The sequence below is a fragment of the Oncorhynchus keta genome, chromosome 4, assembly GCF_023373465.1.
Source record: "Oncorhynchus keta strain PuntledgeMale-10-30-2019 chromosome 4, Oket_V2, whole genome shotgun sequence".
Taxonomy (NCBI): domain Eukaryota; kingdom Metazoa; phylum Chordata; class Actinopteri; order Salmoniformes; family Salmonidae; genus Oncorhynchus; species Oncorhynchus keta.
The window spans coordinates 55475338-55496678 of record NC_068424.1 but is presented as its reverse complement, the minus strand read 5'-3'; the positions used below and the strand labels follow the sequence as shown (position 1 = coordinate 55496678).

The 21341-nt window shown below is 42.2% G+C and overlaps 2 protein-coding genes across 3 annotated transcripts in view; one reads left to right on the top strand and one right to left on the bottom strand.

Annotated features, from left to right (window-relative positions):
* Positions 1–6194, top strand: part of LOC118378803 (nuclear cap-binding protein subunit 1) — a 15657-nt gene extending 9463 nt beyond the window's left edge. Inside the window, exons 16-22 of the mRNA XM_035765792.2 lie at positions 33–135; positions 320–413; positions 4032–4135; positions 4311–4428; positions 4846–4986; positions 5165–5278; positions 5367–6194. Coding sequence (XP_035621685.1) covers positions 33–135; positions 320–413; positions 4032–4135; positions 4311–4428; positions 4846–4986; positions 5165–5278; positions 5367–5480 — 788 coding nt within the window. The 3' untranslated portion in view covers positions 5481–6194. The remainder of the gene's footprint in view (positions 1–32; positions 136–319; positions 414–4031; positions 4136–4310; positions 4429–4845; positions 4987–5164; positions 5279–5366) is intronic.
* Positions 6170–21341, bottom strand: LOC118378786 (solute carrier family 49 member A3-like). 2 transcript variants are annotated; one of them, XM_035765780.2, is made up of 11 exons: positions 20988–21133; positions 20264–20341; positions 15654–15812; positions 14847–15063; positions 14318–14394; positions 14056–14193; positions 9504–9620; positions 9181–9333; positions 8863–9020; positions 8658–8767; positions 6170–8068 (listed from the first exon to the last, which is right to left on the bottom strand). In XM_035765780.2, the coding sequence occupies exons 3-11, from the start codon at positions 15765–15767 to the stop codon at positions 7833–7835; spliced, it is 1320 nt and encodes a 439-aa protein (XP_035621673.1). In that variant the 5' UTR covers positions 15768–15812; positions 20264–20341; positions 20988–21133; the 3' UTR covers positions 6170–7832. The 2 variants fall into 2 exon arrangements, with proteins under 2 accessions (XP_035621673.1, XP_035621665.1); XM_035765772.2 differs by lacking the exon at positions 20264–20341 and having other exon boundaries at positions 20988–21341.

Here is a 21341-nt window from a genome sequence, read left to right as displayed (position 1 = left end):
TTCTCACTCACTCCTCCTTTGTCTGTTTCCAGATGAGGGCGAGGGCTTCAACCCCCTGAAGATAGAGGTGTTCCTGCAGACCCTCCTCCATCTGGCTGCCAAGTCCTTCAGTCACTCCTTCAGTGCCCTGGCCAAGTGAGTGTGCCTGTTATTCCAACCCACACCTTCCATTCCTGTGCCGCCCTCTGCTGCGTGCCACAGAAAAGGGTGGCATTGTTCAGTCTTGAGTGTAGCATTGCTATGCTACTAAGCAGTTGAAAGAACACACATGCTTTGTCTGTGTGTACAACACCTAAAGTGTCCTGTTTCTGTCTCTCAGGTTCCATGAGATCCTGAAAGCCCTGACAGACTGTGACGAGGGTAAGCTGCATATCCTCCGGGTGGTCTACGAGGTCTGGAAGAACCACCCACAGGTTAGAACCGGCCCATTCACCTACACTAGAACACTAATTTCCCTAGAGTCAGAAGAAATGTGTTTATTTTTTACAACCAAATCTCTCCTTCTTTTTTTTAAATGGCATGTTATTGAAGAGTCCAGACACCTTATTTGTAATTTCACGTTTTAGAGAAACTTACCCCAAACAGCAAATCGCTTCCTCATCCTCGTTGTGTAGTATGTGGGCCATGAAAAACCCTGAACAAAGTCTCCAAAAACACCTAAAATACATAATTTTAGAAATTGCAAAGCTCTCAGTATAGTGATGCGGGTCTTTAGATGTTGTACACATTAAATTATGTCTGAACTTTATCCGCAATGCTATATTCCATTTTGTTGCGGCTCGAGTAACACCTCTCCGTCCATTTTACAGGTTACTGCCAAAATAAAGGAAACACTTGAGTAAATTAGGGATACAAAGCATATTGAAAGCATGGGGTGCTTCCATACAGGAAGTTCCAAACACTTGTAGAAGGAGCATTGAAGCTGTTCTGGCGGCTCGTGGTGGCCCAACACCCTATTTTTTTTTTTTTACCAGGTAGGCTAGTTGAGAATAAGTTCTCATTTACAACTGCGACCTGACCAAGATAAAGCAAAGCAGTGCGACCAAAAACAACAACACAGTTACACATGGGATAAACAAACGTACAGTCAATAACACAATAGAAAAATCTGTATACGGTGTGTGAAAATTAAGTAAGGAGGTAAAGGCAATAAATAGGCCAATAGTGGCGAAGTAATTACAATTTAGCAATTTACACTGGAGTGATATGTGTGCAGATGAGGATGTGCAAGTAGAAATACAGGTGTGCAAAAGAGCAGAAAAACTAATATGGGGATGAGGTAGGTAGTTGGTTGAATGGGCTGTGTACAGCTGCAGCGATCCGTAAGCTGCTCTGACAGCTGACGCTTAAAGTTAGTGAGGGAGATATGTCTCCAACTTCAGTTTTTTTTGCAATTCGTTCCAGTCATTGGCAGCAGAGAACTGAAAGGAAAGGCGGCCAAAGTAGGTGTTGGCTTTGGGGATGACCAGTGAAATATACCTGCTGGAGAGCGTGCTACGGGTGGGTGTTGCTATGGTGACCAGTGAGCTGAGATAATGCAGAGCTTTACCTAGCAACGACTTATAGATGACCTGGAGCCAGTGGGTTTGGCAACGAATATGTAGCGAGGGCCAGCCAACGAGAGCTTACAGGTCGCAGTGGTGGGTAGTATATGGGGCTTTGATGACAAAACGGATGGCACTGTGGTAGACTGCATCCAACTTGCCGAGTAGAGTGTTGGAGGCTATTTTGTAAATGACATCGCTGAAGTCGAGGATCGGTAGAATAGTCAGTTTTACGAGGGTATGTTTGGCAGCATGAGTGAAGGAGGCTTTGTTGTGAAATAGGAAGCGATTCTAGATTTAACTTTGGATTGGAGATGCTTAATGTGAGTCTGGAAGGAGAGTTTACAGTCTAGCCAGACACCTAGGTATTTGTAGTTGTCCACATATTCTAAGTCAGAACCGTCCAGAGTGGTGATGCTAGGCGGGCGGGCGGGTGTGGGCAGTGATCGGTTAAAAAGCATTCATTTAGTTTTACTAGCATTCAAGAGCAATTTGAGGCCATGGAAGGAGTGTTGTATGTCATTGAAGCTCGTTTGGAGGTTTGTTAACACCGTGTCCAAAGAAGGGCCAGATGTATACAGAATGGTGTCGTCTGCGTAGGTGGATCAAAGAATCACCCGCAGCAAGAGCGACATCATTGATATATACAGAGAAAGGAGTCGACCCGAGAATTGAACCCTGTGGCACCCCCATAGAGACTGCCAGAGGTCCGGACAACAGGCCCTCCGATTAAGACACCATGTTGGTGTTTCCTTTATTTTGGCAGTTACCTGTTGCAGCAGGCTCCACTGAAAATGGAACCACTCAAGACAGCTCGAGGAGCACATAATGGAATATAACATTTAGGATTTAGTTCGGAACAACATAATTTCACGTATACAACATCTAAAGACCTGCATCACCATACTGAGAGCTTTGCCGTTTCTAAAATGATGTTTTTGTTGCGGTTTAAGTGTTTTCAAGGCCCCCATACTAAACAACGAGGACGAGGAAGTGATTTGCTGTTTGGGGCAGTGGTGTAAATTACTTAATTAAAAATACTACTTAAGTAGTATTTTTAATTATCTGTACTTTACTAATTATATTACTTAATTATAAGTACTACTTAAGTAGTGTTTTTAATTATCTGTACTTTACTAATTATATTACTTAATTATAAGTACTACTTAAGTAGTGTTTTTTTGTGTATCTGTACTTTACTATTTATATTTGACAACTTTTACTTCACTACATTCCTAAAGCAAATTAGCTACTTTTTGCTCCATACATATTCCTTGACACCCAAAAGTACTCGTTACATTTTGAATGCTTAGCAGGACAGAAAATGGTCCAATTCATATACTTATCAAGAGAACATCCATGGTCATTACTACTCCCTCTGATCTGGCAAATGTTGAAGTGTTGGAGTGTGACCCTGGCTATCCGTAAATACATTTTAAAAAACAAGAAAATTGTGCCGTCTAGTTTGCTTAAAAACCTCTTCAGGATCTGACCCTTTTTCTTCTTCAAATTTCACCTAAAATGTCATCCCCAAATCTAACTGCCTGTAGCTCAGGACCTGAAGCAAGGAAATGCATGTTCTTGATAACATTTGAAAGGAAACACTTTGAAGTTTGTGGAAATGTGAAATTAATGTAGGAGAATAACACATTAGATCTGGTAAAAGATAATACAAAGAAAAAAACATGCGTTTTTTTGTACCATCTTTGAAATGCAAGAGAAATGCCATAATGTATTATTCCAGCCCAGGCACAATGTGGATTTTGGTCACTAGATGGCAGCAGTGTATGTGCAAAGTTTTAGACTGATCCAATTAACCATTGCATATCTGTTCAAAATGTTGTATCTAGACTGCCCAAATGTGCCTAATTGGTTTATTAATACATTTTCAAGTTCATAATTGTGCACTCTCCTCAAACAGTAGCATGGTATTCTTTCACTGCAATAGCTACTGTAAATTGGACAGTGGGGTTAGATTAACAGGAATTTAAGCTTTCTACCCATATCTGATGTGTTTATGTCCTGGGATTTTTTTTGTTTGCTACTTACAACCTCATGCTAATCACATTAGCCTACGTTAGCTCAACCGTCCCACGGGGGGGGCGATCCCATGGAGGTTTTAATATAAGGAATTTTAAATTATTCTTTTTGATACTTAAGTAAATTTTAGCAACTACATTTACTTTTGATACTTAAGTATATTTAAAACCAAATACTTTTACTCAAGTTGTATTTTACTGGGTGACTTTTACTTGAGTCATTTTCTATTCAGATATCTTAACTTCTTCTATCACTGGTCTGGGGTAAGTTTCTCAAACGTTAACGTCACAAAACATGCCATTTACATCACAAATAGAGATTTGGTTGTTTAAAAAAAACAAGTTCTCCTTTAATATAATGTTGTGAATTGTGCCGTGACCATAGATTGTATGGAGAAAGGTAAGTCTTTGGTGTAACTCTGTGTGGTTGACCTGTCTGTCTGTGCAGATGGTCTCTGTGCTGGTGGACAAGTTGATCCGTACACAGATTGTGGATTGTGCAGCCGTAGCCAACTGGCTCTTCTCCCCTAGCATGGCTCATGAGTTTACCAGGTGGGCCTTAAACCCTCTGCGTGTGCACTCGCACACGTTTGCTGTGTCTTCCCTTGCTGTAAATTAAATGATGTGAATATCGATCAAGTAGTTTTCTCAGTTATCCTAATACGGTATAACTATTTTGAAGTGAATTAACTCATGGATAATCCATGTGTGGCCTTGTGGCGGGCAGGTTTTACGTGTGGGAGATTCTGCACTCCACCATCCGTAAGATGAACAAACACGTCCAGAAGATTCAGAAAGAGCTGGAAGAGGCCAAGGATAAGCTGGAGAGGCAACAGCATAAAAAGGTAGGCAGCAGGAGGGTGTCCTAGCAACCACTGCTGTAAGCGGAGCCTCTTAGACTTTTTAAAGCCAAGAATTAACCAACAATATTACTCTGAATATTGTACTGATTGTGCCAGTATTTTTTGCCCCAAGGTTTGCACAAAGCAGAATGTTCCCTCCTTGATTATGTAGTGACCTTTTTAATGGTGCCCTAGTTTTGCTGTCTAAACCTGCGTCACACGGGATCTTATCAAACCAACTAATTGAATTTGGCCTTGAATGGACACACTGTCCCTTTCAAACATTTTTATCCGTGTTGTCTGTTTCCTGATAAGTCATCAGTACATGTCAGCATTATTACCATATTAAAGGAACTAGAGGAGCCTAACATACAAGCAAATAGGACTCTCGTGTCTCTCTCTCCCTCCATCTCTCCGCAGAAGGACAGTGGAGACGAGGAAGACATGGAGAAGAACAGTGAGGATGAGGACGGTCAGCTGGAGGAGCAGATAGAGCGTCTGCAAGAAAAGGTGGAGTCGGCCCAGAGTGAGCAGAAGAACCTTTTCCTGGTCATCTTCCAGGTATTGGTCTGGATGGACAATAAAGCTTTGTGAATTTGAATAGACTGTCAGCAACATGGTTGCCTGTATTGTTTTCAACTGTTCAGCCCTTTCAGTGATGACATTCTGTATGATTACAGACCAATTTCAACCTTGTTTTTTTCCTCTCGCTTCTATTTCCTCTCTTCTGTCCCCGTAGCGCTTCATCATGATGCTGACGGAGCACCTGGTGCGCTGCGAGACAGGCAGTGTGGACTTCAGCACGCCCTGGTACAAGAATTGCATTGAGAGGCTGCAGCAAATCTTCCTCATGGTAGCTACTACTCCTTCTTCAGTCAATTATTTTCCATGTAATTCAAGTTCAATTAATGTTCATTTAGTTCTGTTTTCCCCTTCTGCAGCACCATGTGACAATCCAGCAGTACATGGGGACACTGGAAAACCTGCTGTTCACCGCCGAGCTCGACCATCACATCCTAGCTGTGTACCAGCAGTTCTGTGCCCTGCAGCTCTGAGCCCGTACACACCAAACGCCATACTACACACATAGCCAGCTCTTGCATCAAGATTTCCTCGTTAGACCTTTTTTGTTATTTTGACTTTGTGTGGTGAGTGCCGTTCAAGGTATTAACTGTAAAATTACCATATTTTTAAGTTCTTTCGGGCCCTTTCGTTTCCTTTTCTATTTTCCCCCTCCATTTTGTTTAGTAGTCCTATAGAGTACCACAATACCCATAAAACCTGTCTACTTTGATGCTAGTTAGCATTTATCTGTAAATGGAGCCATATCTATTGACAAGTCACCTTGTACGAGAGATGTACATGGTTATCAAAACGCCACACCAGGGTAAGCCTACACAAAACACAGCCTTTATTAAGCGTTTCTAAAATTCCCTATGGGAAAAATGAATGTTGGATAAACGTTTGGAACCATTTCCCTGTTTGACCGCTAGGTTTTGTGGGTATTATGACACCTCCACTGTGGGGCTCTATTAAAGTGGATCTTTTAAAAACCTGAGGTTGCAAATGGGCAAAAAGCAGCAGGCGAGCGTGCTCTTTTTTATGTATTTTATGTGAATGGAAATTGGCAAACAGTTAAAACTGTAGTCTTCTGTTGGCCACTGTGTGACATTTCCATTTCCTGCCCTTATCCCTTTCCTCTTAGCCACCTCTTCAAGGAAAGAAAACAATGACTGACATGGAATTCAATAAAGTGGTTGATTTAATAACTTATTTTTTTTGTATATTTACAGGAGTAGTTTAAAACGGCACTTAAAACACAATGTATAAAAGATAGTGGAAGAGACATGTGGCAATTTATGTACCGTAATTGCTGGACTATTAAGCGCACCTGAATATAAACCGCACCCACTGAATTATAAAAAAATATGTATTTTGTACATAAATAAGCCGCACATGTCTATAAGCCGCAGGTTTGTAACAAAAATTAAAACAGTAGCCTACCAAGAAAGTCATTGGTCACTATCTTCCTCCTCCTGTGCACTGAAACCACTGAAATCATCTCCTTCGGTGTCAGAGTTGAATAGCCTCAGAATTGCTTCATCCGATTTTGGATCGTTTTCATTGTCGCTCTTGTCACTTTCATCCGGAGGCAAATACCCCGCTGAGCTCATGCTGCCCCTTCAACAAGCAGCAGTCCAGCCTTTCGAAACCTGTTGATGATAGTGGATTTTTTTGACAATGCTCCACGCTGTCAGGACCCACTGGCAGACTTGACCATAAGATGCTCTTCACCTGCGGCCCGTTTTAGTGAAGGATTTCTCCCCACTTGTCATCCAAGCCTCCCACTGAACAAGGAGCGCCACCTTAAATGCACCATTTACACTGATGTCGAGTGGCTGCAAATACTTTGGGCCATCTGCTTTTCTTCCCTCTGAAAGCTTTTGTTGTCTTTCTGCACTGAGTCAGTTCCTCACACTGCTGTTTCCAACGTCTTATCATCGACTCATTAAGGCCAAGCTCCCATGCAGCAGCTCTATTTCCTTTTCCAACAGCCAGATTTATCGCCTTCAACTTGAAAGCTGCATCATATGCATTTCTCCGTGTCTGCCATGATGAGGGTGACAAAATTACTACCGTAATCAGAATGATGGGAAGTTTGAGCGCGCTCGATTTACGTCAATTTATGTGACGGTGCTCAGTTTTTTGGCGGCATGAATCTTGTGAAAGCGGGAAAAATCCATAAATTAGCCGCGTCATTGTATAAACCGCAAGGTTCAAAGTGTGGGAATAAAGTGGTGGCTTATAGTCCGGAAATTACGGTATGTTTTTTTTTTATGAACTTTTGTTTACACCCCAAAAGCATACATGTCCACCTACATCAGTTTAATTCCATTGAAATTCTAGTCAATTCAGGTTTTGGATTTCTTTTGCATGTGAAATATGTCCACTTTTACAGAGCAGAAATGACTTCAACTCTGCTCTGCCTCAGGGCAAAGGTGCTATTCGGTGCAAACCTGTATTAAAAAGGAAAGCCCAGTTTACCACCACCATAAAATCTAATCATTCACTTCAGATGATTACTGTTACATTCTAAATGCCTTCCTTACAATAGTAATCAGACATTTATATGGTATTTCTACTAGAAACCCAGACATAGGAGCAAGAGCACTAGGTGTTATGCGTCCCATATCCAATTTGTCCTCTGTCCCAGCTGACGCCAGAACTTCTTCAGACATGTAAGCTGGAGTATTGATACATTGTGAGAGGCAACCCGCCTGTCTAGATACTGTATATGTACGATAAAGTTAAATGATCTATATATAAAGGAATGTATTAGTAAGTCAATACACTTGGCCTCCTTCTGAAACGATGCCAGTGAGGTAGTCATCTCAACAGCAGTTCAGTTAACCACTGGCCTGTTCCTCCTTTTGGTCAGAGTCTTGTGTGTTGTCAGTTTGGCTTGTTGTTGGAGTCTGGCGAGTCGTCAGAGTTTGGCTTGTTACGGTTTGGCATGCTGTCAGAGTTGGCTTTTTTCCAATAGCCTGTGCCTCAGCGTCCAGTCTCCTGTACTCCGTGTGGAAGAAGATAACAAAGCAGCAGGTAAAGGCACTGCACAGACCTGCCATCACCAGCATGGGCACTGTGGAGAGAAACACAGAGTCAATGATGTGCTAAGCCCATTGCCACCAGCAACTAATCACAGTGTGTGTGTTCTAGAGAGAATCACACCGCTAGAGCCACAGGAAAGCCCCATATCAATGACATCAAGGCCTGGGAGGATTTCATTATGCCATAAATAGAATTGAGAGCAGCAACATAACATCCATAGTCACTGTGTTTTGGCCTTAATGTCTAAAAAGTGGATCTGCTTCCTTTACCAGAGGCATCATGCACGTCATTTCTTTTTGGAAGGGGAAGTAATAGCAAAATTCTATGTCACAAACTAGCTTGTGGGGGCACCTGTCCCCTCAATTTCAATGGGCATGATGCATCTGCTATGAATATTTTTAGCTGTGGCAAAGCATGTGTGGTTTAGAACAGTTTCAATTTCAGCCACAATTTTGGTCCACCATCTGTGTTATTTGCATACAAATGCAAAGTCTAAACTGCTGACAAAACAACTAATAGCTGTAATTGCCTGCAGAATTTGAATGGTGGGCAACCAATTGTACCTCAATTAGCATACAATTAATTTATCCCACTGATACACATGGCAGTTCTTAACTTACCCCTCCAACTCAAGGACGCATCTCCTGCAGAACAGGTAGAGAAGGGCGAGTCGGCCATTGGTTTGGTCAACCCCTGAAGAAGCAGTATATAGATAAATGACTGGATCTGTCTGGGGGGGAAAAACAAGCACATGCTTTTTAACATAAGCCTGTATTTACAGTCTTGATCTGTGTTGTCCTTGTATGAACCAATATCAGACAGTACCCTGATATGAAGATGAGGCCAGCTGAGGTGGCCTCTCCAACCGGGTAGGAGCACTCCACAGACAACTCCATGGCAACCGGGTAAATGGAGAAGCCGAAAAAGCCGAAGAGCGAACAAACAACGGCCAAGGCTATTCTCTGATTCCGCATCTGAGATACCTGGTAGGGAGAAATGCACAGGGATGAGGTGTTGTCTACACCACGCATACACACAGAACTGCAAATATCCTATTTTCTTCCACCTTGGAAGAAAACTTTCATCATCACAGCGCTTCATGAAGTACAAGACTGAAAACCCTGACCTTTGAACTGTACTCACCACTGAAAAGGCAATGCAGGCCAGTGCTGAAAGGCTCATGTTAACCTTGGTGGCCTCTATAAACTTCTTGGTTTTGTCGACGTACAGTCCAAGGAAACCAGCCCCGACAATACCGAAAACAATGAAGAGACCCCCGCACAGTCCTGCAAAGTCCTAACACAACACACATTGAGGTTGTTTCACATTGTTTCATTCATTATTTTGGTGAGATGGTGAAAATATTGTTCAGAAAACAGAATCATGGGCCATAATCTTTCATTCATTCTTTTGTAATGAAAAAAACTAATCTTGTTGTTCATTTGGGATCATAAATGGGTGCTTACATTAGGGTACCCTCGGACACACATGATCTGCTCCAGCAGTGTAGAGAAGCAGGTGAATACAGCGATCCCCGAGCCGAAGCACAGCAGGAGAATCATGTAAGCCTTGTTCCTCAGTAACTACAAAGGAACAGGAGGCAAACGGGGGTTTCAGATGCTCCTTTCATACGATTGCAGTAATGGATCATTCAATGCAAGATATAGACCACTATCTCTCTTAGATAAAGTATGATTAAAACTGCATCTATGTACAGTCGTGGCCAAAAGTTTTGAATGACACAAATATTAATTTTCACAAAGTTTGCTGCTTCCGTGTCTTTAGATATTTTTCTCAGATGATGCTTGTAATTATACTTTGTAATTATAGTTCAGTATTCCATAGTATTTCATAAGTGTCAAAAGCATTTATTGACAATTACATGAAGTTGATGCATAGAGTCAATATTTTCAGTGTTGACCCTTATTTTTCAAGACCTCTGCAATCTGCCCTGGCATGCTGTCAATTAACTTCTGGGCCACATCCTGACTGATGGTAGCCCATTCTTGCATAATCAATGCATGAAGTCTGTCAGAATTTGTGGGGTTTTGTTTGTCCACCCGCCTCTTGAGGATTGACCACAAGTTCTCAATGGGATTAAGGTCTGGGGAGTTTCCTGGCCATGGACCCAAAATATCAATGTTTTGTTCCCCGAGCCACTTAGTTATCACTTTTGTCTTATCGCAAGGTCATCATGCTGGAAAAGGCATTGTTTGTCACCAAACTGTTCATGGATGGTTGGGAGAAGTTGTTCTCGGAGGATGTGTTGGTACCATTCTTTATTCATGGCTGTGTTCTTAGGCAAAATTGTGAGTGAGCCCACTCCCTTGACTGAGAACCAACCCCACACATGTATGGAGGATGCTTTACTGTTGGCATGACACAGGACTGATGGTAGCGCTCACCTTGTCTTCCCCGGACACGCTTTTTTCCGGATGCCTCAAACAATCGGAAAGGGGATTCATTGGAGAAAAGGACTTTACCCTAGTCCTCAGCAGTCCAATCCCTGTACCTTTTGCAGAATATCAGTCCGTCCCTTGTGTTTTTTCTGGAGAGAAGTGGCTTCTTTGCTGCCCTTCTTGACACCAGGCCATCCTCCAAAAGTCTTTGCCTCACTGTGCATGCAGATGCACTCACACCTGCCCTCTGCCATTCCTGAGCAAGCTCTGTATAGTTTTAGTACTATATCTCTTGACACAATGATGAAAATAATCATGGCCTCTAAACCTTCAAGCTGCATACTGGACCCTATTCCAACTAAACTACTTAAAGAGCTACTTCCTGTGCTTGGCCCTCCTATGTTGAACATAATAAACGGCTCTCTATCCACTGGATGTGTACCAAACTCACTAAAAGTGGCAGTAATAAAGCCTCTCTTGAAAAAGCCAAACCTTGACCCAGAAAATATTTTAAAAACTATCGGCCTATATCGAATCTTCCATTCCTCTCAAAAATTTTAGAGAAGGCTGTTGCGCAGCAACTCACTGCCTTCCTGAAGACAAACAATGTATACGAAATGCTTCGGTCTGGTTTTAGACCCCATCATAGCACTGAGACCGCACTTGTGAAGGTGGTAAATGACATTTTAATGGCATCGGACCGAGGCTCTGCATCTGTCCTCGTGCACCTAGACCTTAGTGCTGCTTTTGATACCATCGATCACCACATTCTTTTGGAGAGATTGGAAACCCAAATTGGTCTACACGGACATGTTCTGGCCTGGTTTAGATCTTATCTGTCGGAAAGATATCAGTTTGTCTCTGTGAATGGTTTGTCCTCTGACAAATCAACTGTAAATTTCGGTGTTCCTCAAGGTTCTGTTTCAGGACCACTATTGTTTTCACTATACATTTTACCTCTTGGGGGTGTTATTCGAAAACATCATGTTAACTTTCACTGCTATGCGGATGACACACAGCTGTACATTTCAATAAAACATGGTGAAGCCCCAAAATTGCCCTCGCTAGAAGCATGTGTTTCAGACATAAGGAAGTGGATGGCTGCAAACTTTCTACTATTAAACTCGGACAAAACAGAGATGCTTGTTCTAGGTCCCAAGAAACAAAGAGATCTTCTGTTGAATCTGACAATTAATCTTAATGGTTGTACAGTCGTCTCAAATAAAACTGTGAAGGACCTTGGCGTTACTCTGGACCCTGATCTCTCTTTTGAAGAACATATCAAGACCATTTCGAGGACAGCTTTTTTCCATCTACGTAATATTGCAAAAATCAGAAACTTTCTGTCCAAAAATGATGCAGAAAAATTAATCCATGCTTTTGTCACTCCTCGGTTAGACTACTGCAATGCTCTACTTTCCGGCTACCCGGATAAAGCACTAAATAAACTTCAGTTAGTGCTAAATACGGCTGCTAGAATCCTGACTAGAACCAACCAATTTTATCATATTACTCCAGTGCTAGCCTCTCTACACTGGCTTCCTGTCAAAGCAAGGGCTGATTTCAAGGTTTTACTGCTAACCTACAAAGCATTACATGGGCTTGCTCCTACCTATATCTCTGATTTGGTCCTGCCGTACATACCTACACGTACGCTACGGTCACAAGACGCAGGCCTCCTAATTGTCCCTAGAATTTCTAAGCAAACAGCTGGAGGCAGGGCTTTCTCCTATAGAGCTCCATTTTTATGGAACGGTCTGCCTACCCATGTCAGAGACGCAAACTCGGTCTCAACCTTTAAGTCTTTACTGAAGACTCATCTCTTCAGTGGGTCATATGATTGAGTGTAGTCTGGCCCAGGAGTGGGAAGGTGAACGGAAAGGCTCTGGAGCAACGAACCACCCTTGCTGTCTCTGCCTGGCCGGTTCCCCTCTTTCCACTGGGATTCTCTGCCTCTAACCCTATTACAGGGGCTGAGTCATTGGCTTACTGGGGCTCTCTCATGCCGTCCCTGCAGGGGGTGCATCACCTGAGTGGGTTGATTCACTGTTGTGGTCATCCTGTCTGGGTTGGCGCCCCCCCTTGGGTTGTGCCGTGGCGGAGATCTTTGTGGGCTATACTCAGCCTTGTCTCAGGATGGTAAGTTGGTGGTTGAAGATATCCCTCTAGTGGTGTGGGGGCTGTGCTTCGGCAAAGTGGGTGGGGTTATATCCTTCCTGTTTGGCCCTGTCCGGGGGTGTCCTCGGATGGGGCCACAGTGTCTCCTGACCCCTCCTGTCTCAGCCTCCAGTATTTATGCTGCAGTAGTTTGTGTCGGGGGGCTAGGGTCAGTTTGTTATATCTGGAGTACTTCTCCTGTCCTATTTGGTGTCCTGTGTGAATCTAAGTGTGCGTTCTCTAATTCTCTCCTTCTTTCTTTCTCTCTCTCGGAGGACCTGAGCCCTAGGACCATGCCCCAGGACTACCTGACATGATGACTCCTTGCTGTCCCCAGTCCACCTGGCCATGCTGCTGCTCCAGTTTCAACTGACCTGAGCCCTAGGACCATGTCCCAGGACTACCTGACATGATAACTCCTTGCTGTCCCCAGTCCACCTGGCCATGCTGCTGCTCCAGTTTCAACTGTTCTGCCTTACTATTATTTGACCATGCTGGTCATTTATGAACATTTGAACATCTTGGCCATGTTCTGTTATAATCTCCACCCGGCACAGCCAGAAGAGGACTGGCCACCCCACATAGCCTGGTTCCTCTCTAGGTTTCTTCCTAGGTTTTGGCCTTTCTAGGGAGTTTTTCCTAGCCACCGTGCTTCTACACCTGCATTGCTTGCTGTTTGGGGTTTTAGGAGTTTCTGTACAGCACTTTGAGATATCAGCTGATGTACGAAGGGCTATATAAATTAATTTGATTTGATTTTGATTTGATTTGTACTGGTGGTGCCCCGATCCCGCAGCTGAATCAATTTTAGGAGATGGTCCTGGCTCTTGCTGGACTTTCTTCACAACAATTGAACCGCTCTCCTTAAAGTTCTTGATGATCCGATAAATGGTTGATTTAGGTGCAATCTTACTGGCAGCAATATCCTTGCCGGTGAAGCCCTTTTTGTGCAAAGCAATGATGACAGCACGTGTTTCCTTGCAGGTAACCATGGCTGACAGAGGAAGAATTATGATCCCAAGCACCACCCTCCTTTTTGAAGCTTCCAGTCTGTTATCCGAACTCAATCAGCATGACAGAGTGATCTCCAGCCTTGTCCTCGTCAACACATACACCTGTGTTAACGAGAGAATCACTGACATGATGTCAGCTGGTCCTTTTGTGGCAGGACTGAAATGCAGTGGAAATGTTTTTGGGGGATTCAGTTCATTTGCATGGCAAAGACGGACTTTGCAATTCATTTCAATTCATCTGATCACTCTTCATAACATTCTGGAGTATATGCAAATTGCCATCATACAAACTGAGGCAGCAGACTTTGAACATTTCTATTTGTGTCATTCTCAAAACTTTTGGCCATGACTGTATAATGAGGAGTGAATGTTGAAATGTTGAGGGGTAACCAAAGATATTATCAAGTAGTAGACTATTGTCATTTTGTGTGCATATGATTATTACTCACCAGCATGATTCCCTCCAGGAAGGGCTCCGAGGTGGAGCTTTCTGCACTGGCTGAGGGGGGCGTTGGGGGGGAACTATCACGGATCCCAACTGTTGCTAGGAAACAGATGATGGTTGCTGGTACAGCATATATGAACAGCTGGGAATATCAATGGATGGGGAAAAGGTTTGTAATAGATTAATAAATGTTTAGGCAATTTAAAGTCGAAGACAATTTATCTTCATAAGGTGCTAGCTAAACTTTGTCCTTTTTCTTAACTTACCAATGAAGAGATGTTGTTGGTGGTCCCCACAATCATAGGGGAAAAGATGCTAGCAACAAGAATCCCAAGGGGATTTGCTGAAAGGAGAACATTTTAGCCACAGAAGAATATATTAAAATAGGCTGGCATCGTATTGTCCTGTATTTGAAGCCAACACTACCAGACATTTGATATTCTCTTCCTACTTCCAGGAATCTTGGTTCCTGCACTGAAATCTAAAAACTCAAGAGGAGCAACTGACAATACTAAACCAGTGGAGGCTGGTGGGATAAGTTATAGGAGGACCGGCCATTATTATGGCTGGAGTGGAATTGAAGGTACAGAGTCATACATGTGGTTTCCATGTCTGATGTGTTTGATACCATTCCATTTCAGTTTTTACACTGAGCCCGTCCTCCTATAGCTCCTCCCACCAGCCTCCACTGTACTAAACATACATGGAAAGTGGTAACTCAACCAATAATGTTGACTTGACACAGGTGGTTTTAACAGAGTAACTTGTACAGGACAGCAACCATAGCTCACTCACACATGGAGGCTATCATATTGGCAGTGGCCCGCTGGTGCTCTGGGAACCAGAGCGCTGCCAGCTTGGTGGGTGTGAAAATGACCAGGGGCTGGGCCAGGGCACACAGGGTCTGGCCCCCCATCACCACAGGGAATTTGGCCGCACTGACAAGGCTCCCCAGGACGCTCACGAAACGCAGCACAGCTCCCAACATGTTAAGCCATGAACCCAGCACCAACTACAGGGGAAACAGGCATGGGAGGGAACAGAATGCATGATTTAAGTTCGCGTTGACTTTGTATATGTTTTTCCTCAAAACACAAATAAACTATACACTTGTGTGGATGTTCGTTTACATTATCTTATGATACATTTCTCTTAACATTTATTTTACTGTTTGTTCTCCTATCATGTTTTATCTCCTCTGTACAGGTGAAAACTTGTACAACCGCTTAAAATCTAAGTGCCATCTGCACATTGGCGGCTTCCTCGATCACCGACAGCACACACGCTTACTTTCTTACTATCTGAGATTTTTCAGACTCATTTACACTTCACTGAATTTCCCACGTACACCTCTTTCATGGAGATCTTGAATGCAACGATCTTTCATTTCAAGTACTGGATATAGACTTCTCACAGTAGACAGATTCTGTTTTCAGAAACAGACACATGTGTGCACAGGCTTGTAAACAAAAAATAAAGGCAGGTTTAACGGTCTGTTTTATTTATTTGACCTTAAATTATCCACAAAGTCCCATTGAGGTCAGGAGACCGCTTTTACAAGGGAGACTTGTATGGGGTCTACCTTGACCGATCTGTACATACTGTGATTCGGAGCCCTAAAGTGTCCAGCATCCATGTGGTCCCAAAGCTGAGAGGTATGGCCACCACCATATAAATGATGGACAGCCAGTTGATCTGGTCCAGGGTGACACCCATGAACTGGGCTGACTGGTCCGCCACTGGAGCAAAGGTCAGCCATAACTGAGGATTGAAGCACAGGCACAAACACATTTGATTATATACAATAAATGGGTTATTACATTATCTAATCTACATCTTTATTTAGTGCTACTTGTACAGACATATCTGCTCTCCATTTCATCAAATGTACTATCTGCCTAAAGTTACAAGCAGAGAGCATGCTGTCGTGCTGCATCACAGCCTGGTACAGCAATCCACCGCTGCTGACCGCAAGGCTCTACAGAGGGTGGTGCTGTCATGACTGGATCCAAATAGGTCAGCTCGGCAATGGATAATTTCAACCAGACCCTCTCTCACTCACATAGGGGGGAGTAGGGAACTGATGGGGGGGTTGACACCTCACGCCCTGTTGTAAATTAAAGGAGAGGAGATCCAGAGAAAATCCCTCTCCAAATTCACACAGGAATGTTCCTTTGTCTACAGAGACAGTTTTCCCACTGAAACTCTAACACGTTCTAAAGCGAAAACTGGAACCATTTCTAACATAGAATGTGGGTAATGGTCAGAGGCGATCTAAAGAATAATAATGTCATATGAGTTGTTATTTTGTGATGTCATTAAACATTTTATAAGGAAATTCTGTAACTGATGAGAACCATCGACATGGCAGGCTAGCCTATCTTCAAAAGAGCATCGTGGAGAGTGAACAACAGTAGAAGAGACGGGTCCAGACCCTTTTGGACAAATCAGAGCCACGAGCATGCCGTGGAAAGGCACAACCAAACCCTTTCCAAGAAGGCTTGGTTCCGACATAGATACGCGGCGAACTGAGACATTTCCACATTATTTCTAACTCCAAACGGACAGTGGTTCGTATGCAAAGTATATGAATACTGCGAGAGTAGTTCTAAATGTACCCAAGTATTATGTCTCTGTCCCTCCCTCTCTTTTTTTGCAGATGCATGAGGTTACAACTGTTCAGAATGATGATATGGTACGAGGTTAGGATGAATACATTGACTGTTTTATGGATGTGAGAACCTTAAGAGTTTAATTTGGGAGATAGTAACACTTTAAACATGATTAGTTTAAAATTGGGTAACATTTAAACATAGTTAGTTGATTAGATAAATAACAGTCATCAAATGAATTAAAGTAAAGTCACAACAGTACGCTCAATCGAACGCACCATTGGGTGCACACGGGTGCGTTCGGCTGAGTGTACCACCCTCTGTAGAGCCTTGCAGTCAGTGGCGGTGGAGTTGTGATGCAGCCCGACAGTATGCTCTCCGCATTGTAACTTTGGGCAGATAGTACATCACTGGGGCCAAGTTTCCTGCCATCCATGACCTATGTACTAGGCGGTGTCAGAGGAAGGCCCAGACAATTGTCAGACTCCAGTCACCCAAGTCATAGACTGTTCTCTCTGCTACTGCATGGAAAGCAGTACCGGAGCACCAAGTCTAGGTCCAAAAAGCTCCTTTTCCCGCCAAGCCATAAGACTGCTGAACAATTAATCAAATGGCCACCCAGCCTATTTACACTGACACCCCCCCTTCATTGGCATACCTTTCAATACCTCACCTTGAGGTATGTCAAAAACGTTGACCCCTACCTTTTGATGAGAAAAAGTATTGCTTGTTAAACAAAATCTCTTTCTCTGAGAAATTCTTAGTATAAAATAATATAATTTCCCCGTTTTTGGAGCATACAATATAGCTCAGTATATTTAATTATTTATACAGTAATTTTTATCCATCTTTGTCAAGGGTGTCAATGATTTCGGACCCCACTGTATGTGATCATGTGATTAAACGATACATCACTGAGCAGGAAGTAAACCACAACCTTGCCTTGTGGAACGCCAAGTCACGTGAAAACAGAAGTTATGACTCACAAGACATTAGCACATGACCCAGCTTTATGCTGATCTAATCAAATCAGAGGCTACTATGAAGTGTTTACATAGGCCTATTTATATTGGCATTCACTGGTCAAAATGAACATAGAGAATTCCTATACTGAGAAGTGAGACCAACCATCCCAGCCAAATGAACAGTGATAGGCCTATACAACCACAGCAGGTTAACCATACAGTTTCCTTCAAAGATTAACTTTTTATTTTACTTTAAAGAGGACCAAATAAAACTCTCCTGAATTTCAACTTGAATAAACTGAGATTTTCTGGGGCAAACCAAAGCATCCCATTGTGTGATTGTGTTTTAGTACACAATACACAGTGCCTTGACAAGAGGCATAACCAATTGGATGGAAGTGAGTTGTTCGCAGAAACACTGCAACAACAAAGGGACTCCGTACAATTCTATCTTTAATTGACATTCAAGAAAATCTCATTTATGCAGCCGAGATGAAGGAGTAGGTCAGCTGGCATGGGCACACAATGCCACCACTGTCTGCCGCATACGTGAGCACAGCCTTCCACTGTAGGTTTCCACCGTTGTCGTTAAATATAACCTCCATGAATGGATGTAGAATTCGAAGTGTCCTCAATGCACTTACTGTATATAGATGGTAGTACATACATGTATCGTGTAATTACAGTGTGGGTATTACTTACAGCGGTTAAAGGATTATTTTAGATTTCTGTAATGATGTGTGGAAACAACTCTGTTGACATGACAGATAATAAGATGGAATATTGATTTGGGGGTTGTATGGTGTGTATGGTTTTAGGGGGTATTTGCCCTAAGGCACACTTGCCCTAAGGCACACATGCCCTATTAAATCAATAGCCCCAGGGCTAAATCAATAGCCCCATTAGCTACATTCTCTGACACATTAGGGTGCATATAATATGTCAGAAAGCTGTAGTAGTCTGAACCAAATGCATTTTGACTCAATGAGTGATATGCTGAAGTTCTCATGTTGCATGATGACTCCTGTAATTTCAGTGTAGGCTACTGTATTTCATCGTGGCTATTATGTTTCATATTGTTTACTGTATTTCATTGTGGCTATTATATTTCATAGTGAAGGCGAACACACATTTTGGATGTGTGTGTCTGCAGCAGTATGTTTGGCACAAAAAATGTGGCTACTCTTTCAGGGATAACTAGGCATCACATATAAAAAGTGGCTGTAAGGCATTACATAATATACCATATTATATCAGGATCACAAACGATAGAAAGTAACCTGTGGGTTACAATACATGTCACTAGCCAAGTTTTTCTCAGGACATGTTAGCTGTCAACAGCTGAGAAACCCAATATACCAGGTGCTTTTCCAGGTGCTATAGAGATTGTTACATTGTTGGAACATTGTAGCACGAGCCTTGTTTCCATCCAACCTTTTTATGCAAGTAAAAAAAAAATGTCCCGACAGGCCTGATGGAACAAAACAAAATACCCTAGACAAAATGGGATCTTTTCGTGTCAGTAAAATTAATTATGCCACAAATGGCGGTGGAAATGCATGTATGCACAAATATTGATATAATAACCACCATATTAAAGTAAAATTGGAGTCACGCGATGTAATGTGTGGTCCTCCCACTACGACTTGGGAAAGCATGCAGTCTTATTAGGCTAAAGGTACAAATAAGTTACGATGAACTTCACAGCGTGGTGGTGAAAGTGCACAATGATGAGTTTGATGCCCCTTGTCATAGCAACGTTGGCCAACAAAGCTAATGCGTAGAAAAACACCTCAATGCCTCGATCACAGCGAAAGTGTTTTGCATTTCGGTACACCAGACGTACATTCATTTGCCTTGTAGTTATTGGGCAAAATGTTATGCAGCATCATCTGGATATGTTTGCAACAAAAGTTCAACATGTAACTTCTGCTACCATTTCTCTCAAGCCGTCTACACATAGTTTGACGCAGTTTGATAAATCCAACGTAGACAGAACGCACTGCCACTGCAACGCAATGCTGCAAGGCAAATGCAGTGGAAATTAATGTTCTTCTGGTGTACCAAAATGCAATGACACCGTCGCTGTGATCGAGGCGTAACGGTTGTCTCGCTCCAGCTGTTGATATTGATTCTGAACCGGTACCCCATGTATAGTCTCCACATTGACTCTGAACCGGTACCCCATGTATATAGTCTCCACATTGATTCTGAACCGGTACCCCATGTATATAGCCCCGCTATTATTATTTACTGCTGCTCCTTAAGTATTTGTTTTTCTTATCTCTTACTTTTTTGTAGGTATTTTCTTAAAACTGCATTGTTGGTTAGGGGCTTGTAAGTAAGCATTTCACTGTAAGGTATTCGAATACCTTCTGTATTTGCTGCATGTGACAAATACAATTATATTTGATTTGATGTGCAGGCCGTCAAATCAAAGGCACTCCTTCGATATACAGTTGTTTTTCACAGAAATTAAAACGTGTCAGTATGTCACTTTCACGAGGTTGGAGTAATAATATGTTCAGCTACACAATACATTGTCTACAACCTACGTTGTGCCTTTAGATTTCGAGAAAATTAACAACTAAAGAAGAATTGTTGAATTCTTTCATTAACTTTCCAACCCCCAAACCTCAGCCAGATCTGTTTGGTCTTGTTTCGAAAGCGTTCCCGGAAGTCTCTCAATGTTGCACGTCTTGGTTTAGAAACTCTGTGGAGCAAAGTATTTCAATTGAAAGTTTTAATGCCAAAATAATACGTATTTAAGTATTTTTTTTAATTGGGGAAAGTAACAAAGGTAGTTTATAAATTAAATAGTTTAAGGAAGATGTTTTAATGTATTTTATTTTTATGTATATAATATCATAATATAACATAATATCATTTAAAAGTATGTATTAATGTGTCTCTAATAGAATAAATGTGGCAAAATAAATGTAGACATTATTAAACGCATTTCTATAGCTTCCAAAATACGTTTAAATAACGATTGGGAGGGAGTGCCAAGCTGGAGGCACGGTGGCTTCAAAACAGCGCTCCCTGACAGTCAACTAGTGTGTATATATAAAGCATTGGTCTCTCGGACTGCTTTTTATCAGCAACAGGTCCGTTTGGTGGCAACAACAATGGTGGGGAAATTTGCATATTTCTTTATGCGGATTTGGGGAAATTTGCATATTTTCTTTATGCGGATTTGAGAATATTCAAATGAAAACATGTTGCCAATTGGATGGAAACCTAGCTACAGAGGTGTTACATTCCTACAAAAAGTTTTTTTTAAATCACATAATTCATTTACTTGACAGATAACAGCCAACTTCATATGGGAGACAGCAAATGACAAGTAGGCTACTTACCATAGAGTTCGAGCAATTTAGCAAGCACAGCACGAACAAAATGAACCATCTCCTCTTGTATACTTTGAATACAATACGTTTTTCAAGTATTGGATTGGGTTTACTCGGAATGACAACATGCACCCGAAATTCATCCGAGAGATTATCTTCATTTTCCATGAGTAGTATCCAGCCAGATGCAATAGACTTTTTATTTAAAAAATATATAATAAATCTCAAACGATCATATTGTTAAAGGGTCATGTGGATTAAAACGCTTATGATAAACATACATTGTCTTGTCCTTCGGAGAAAGAAACCCAACCGGCCGGTCTGACAGTCAACAAATCCGCCTCATATTTCGGTGAGGACAAT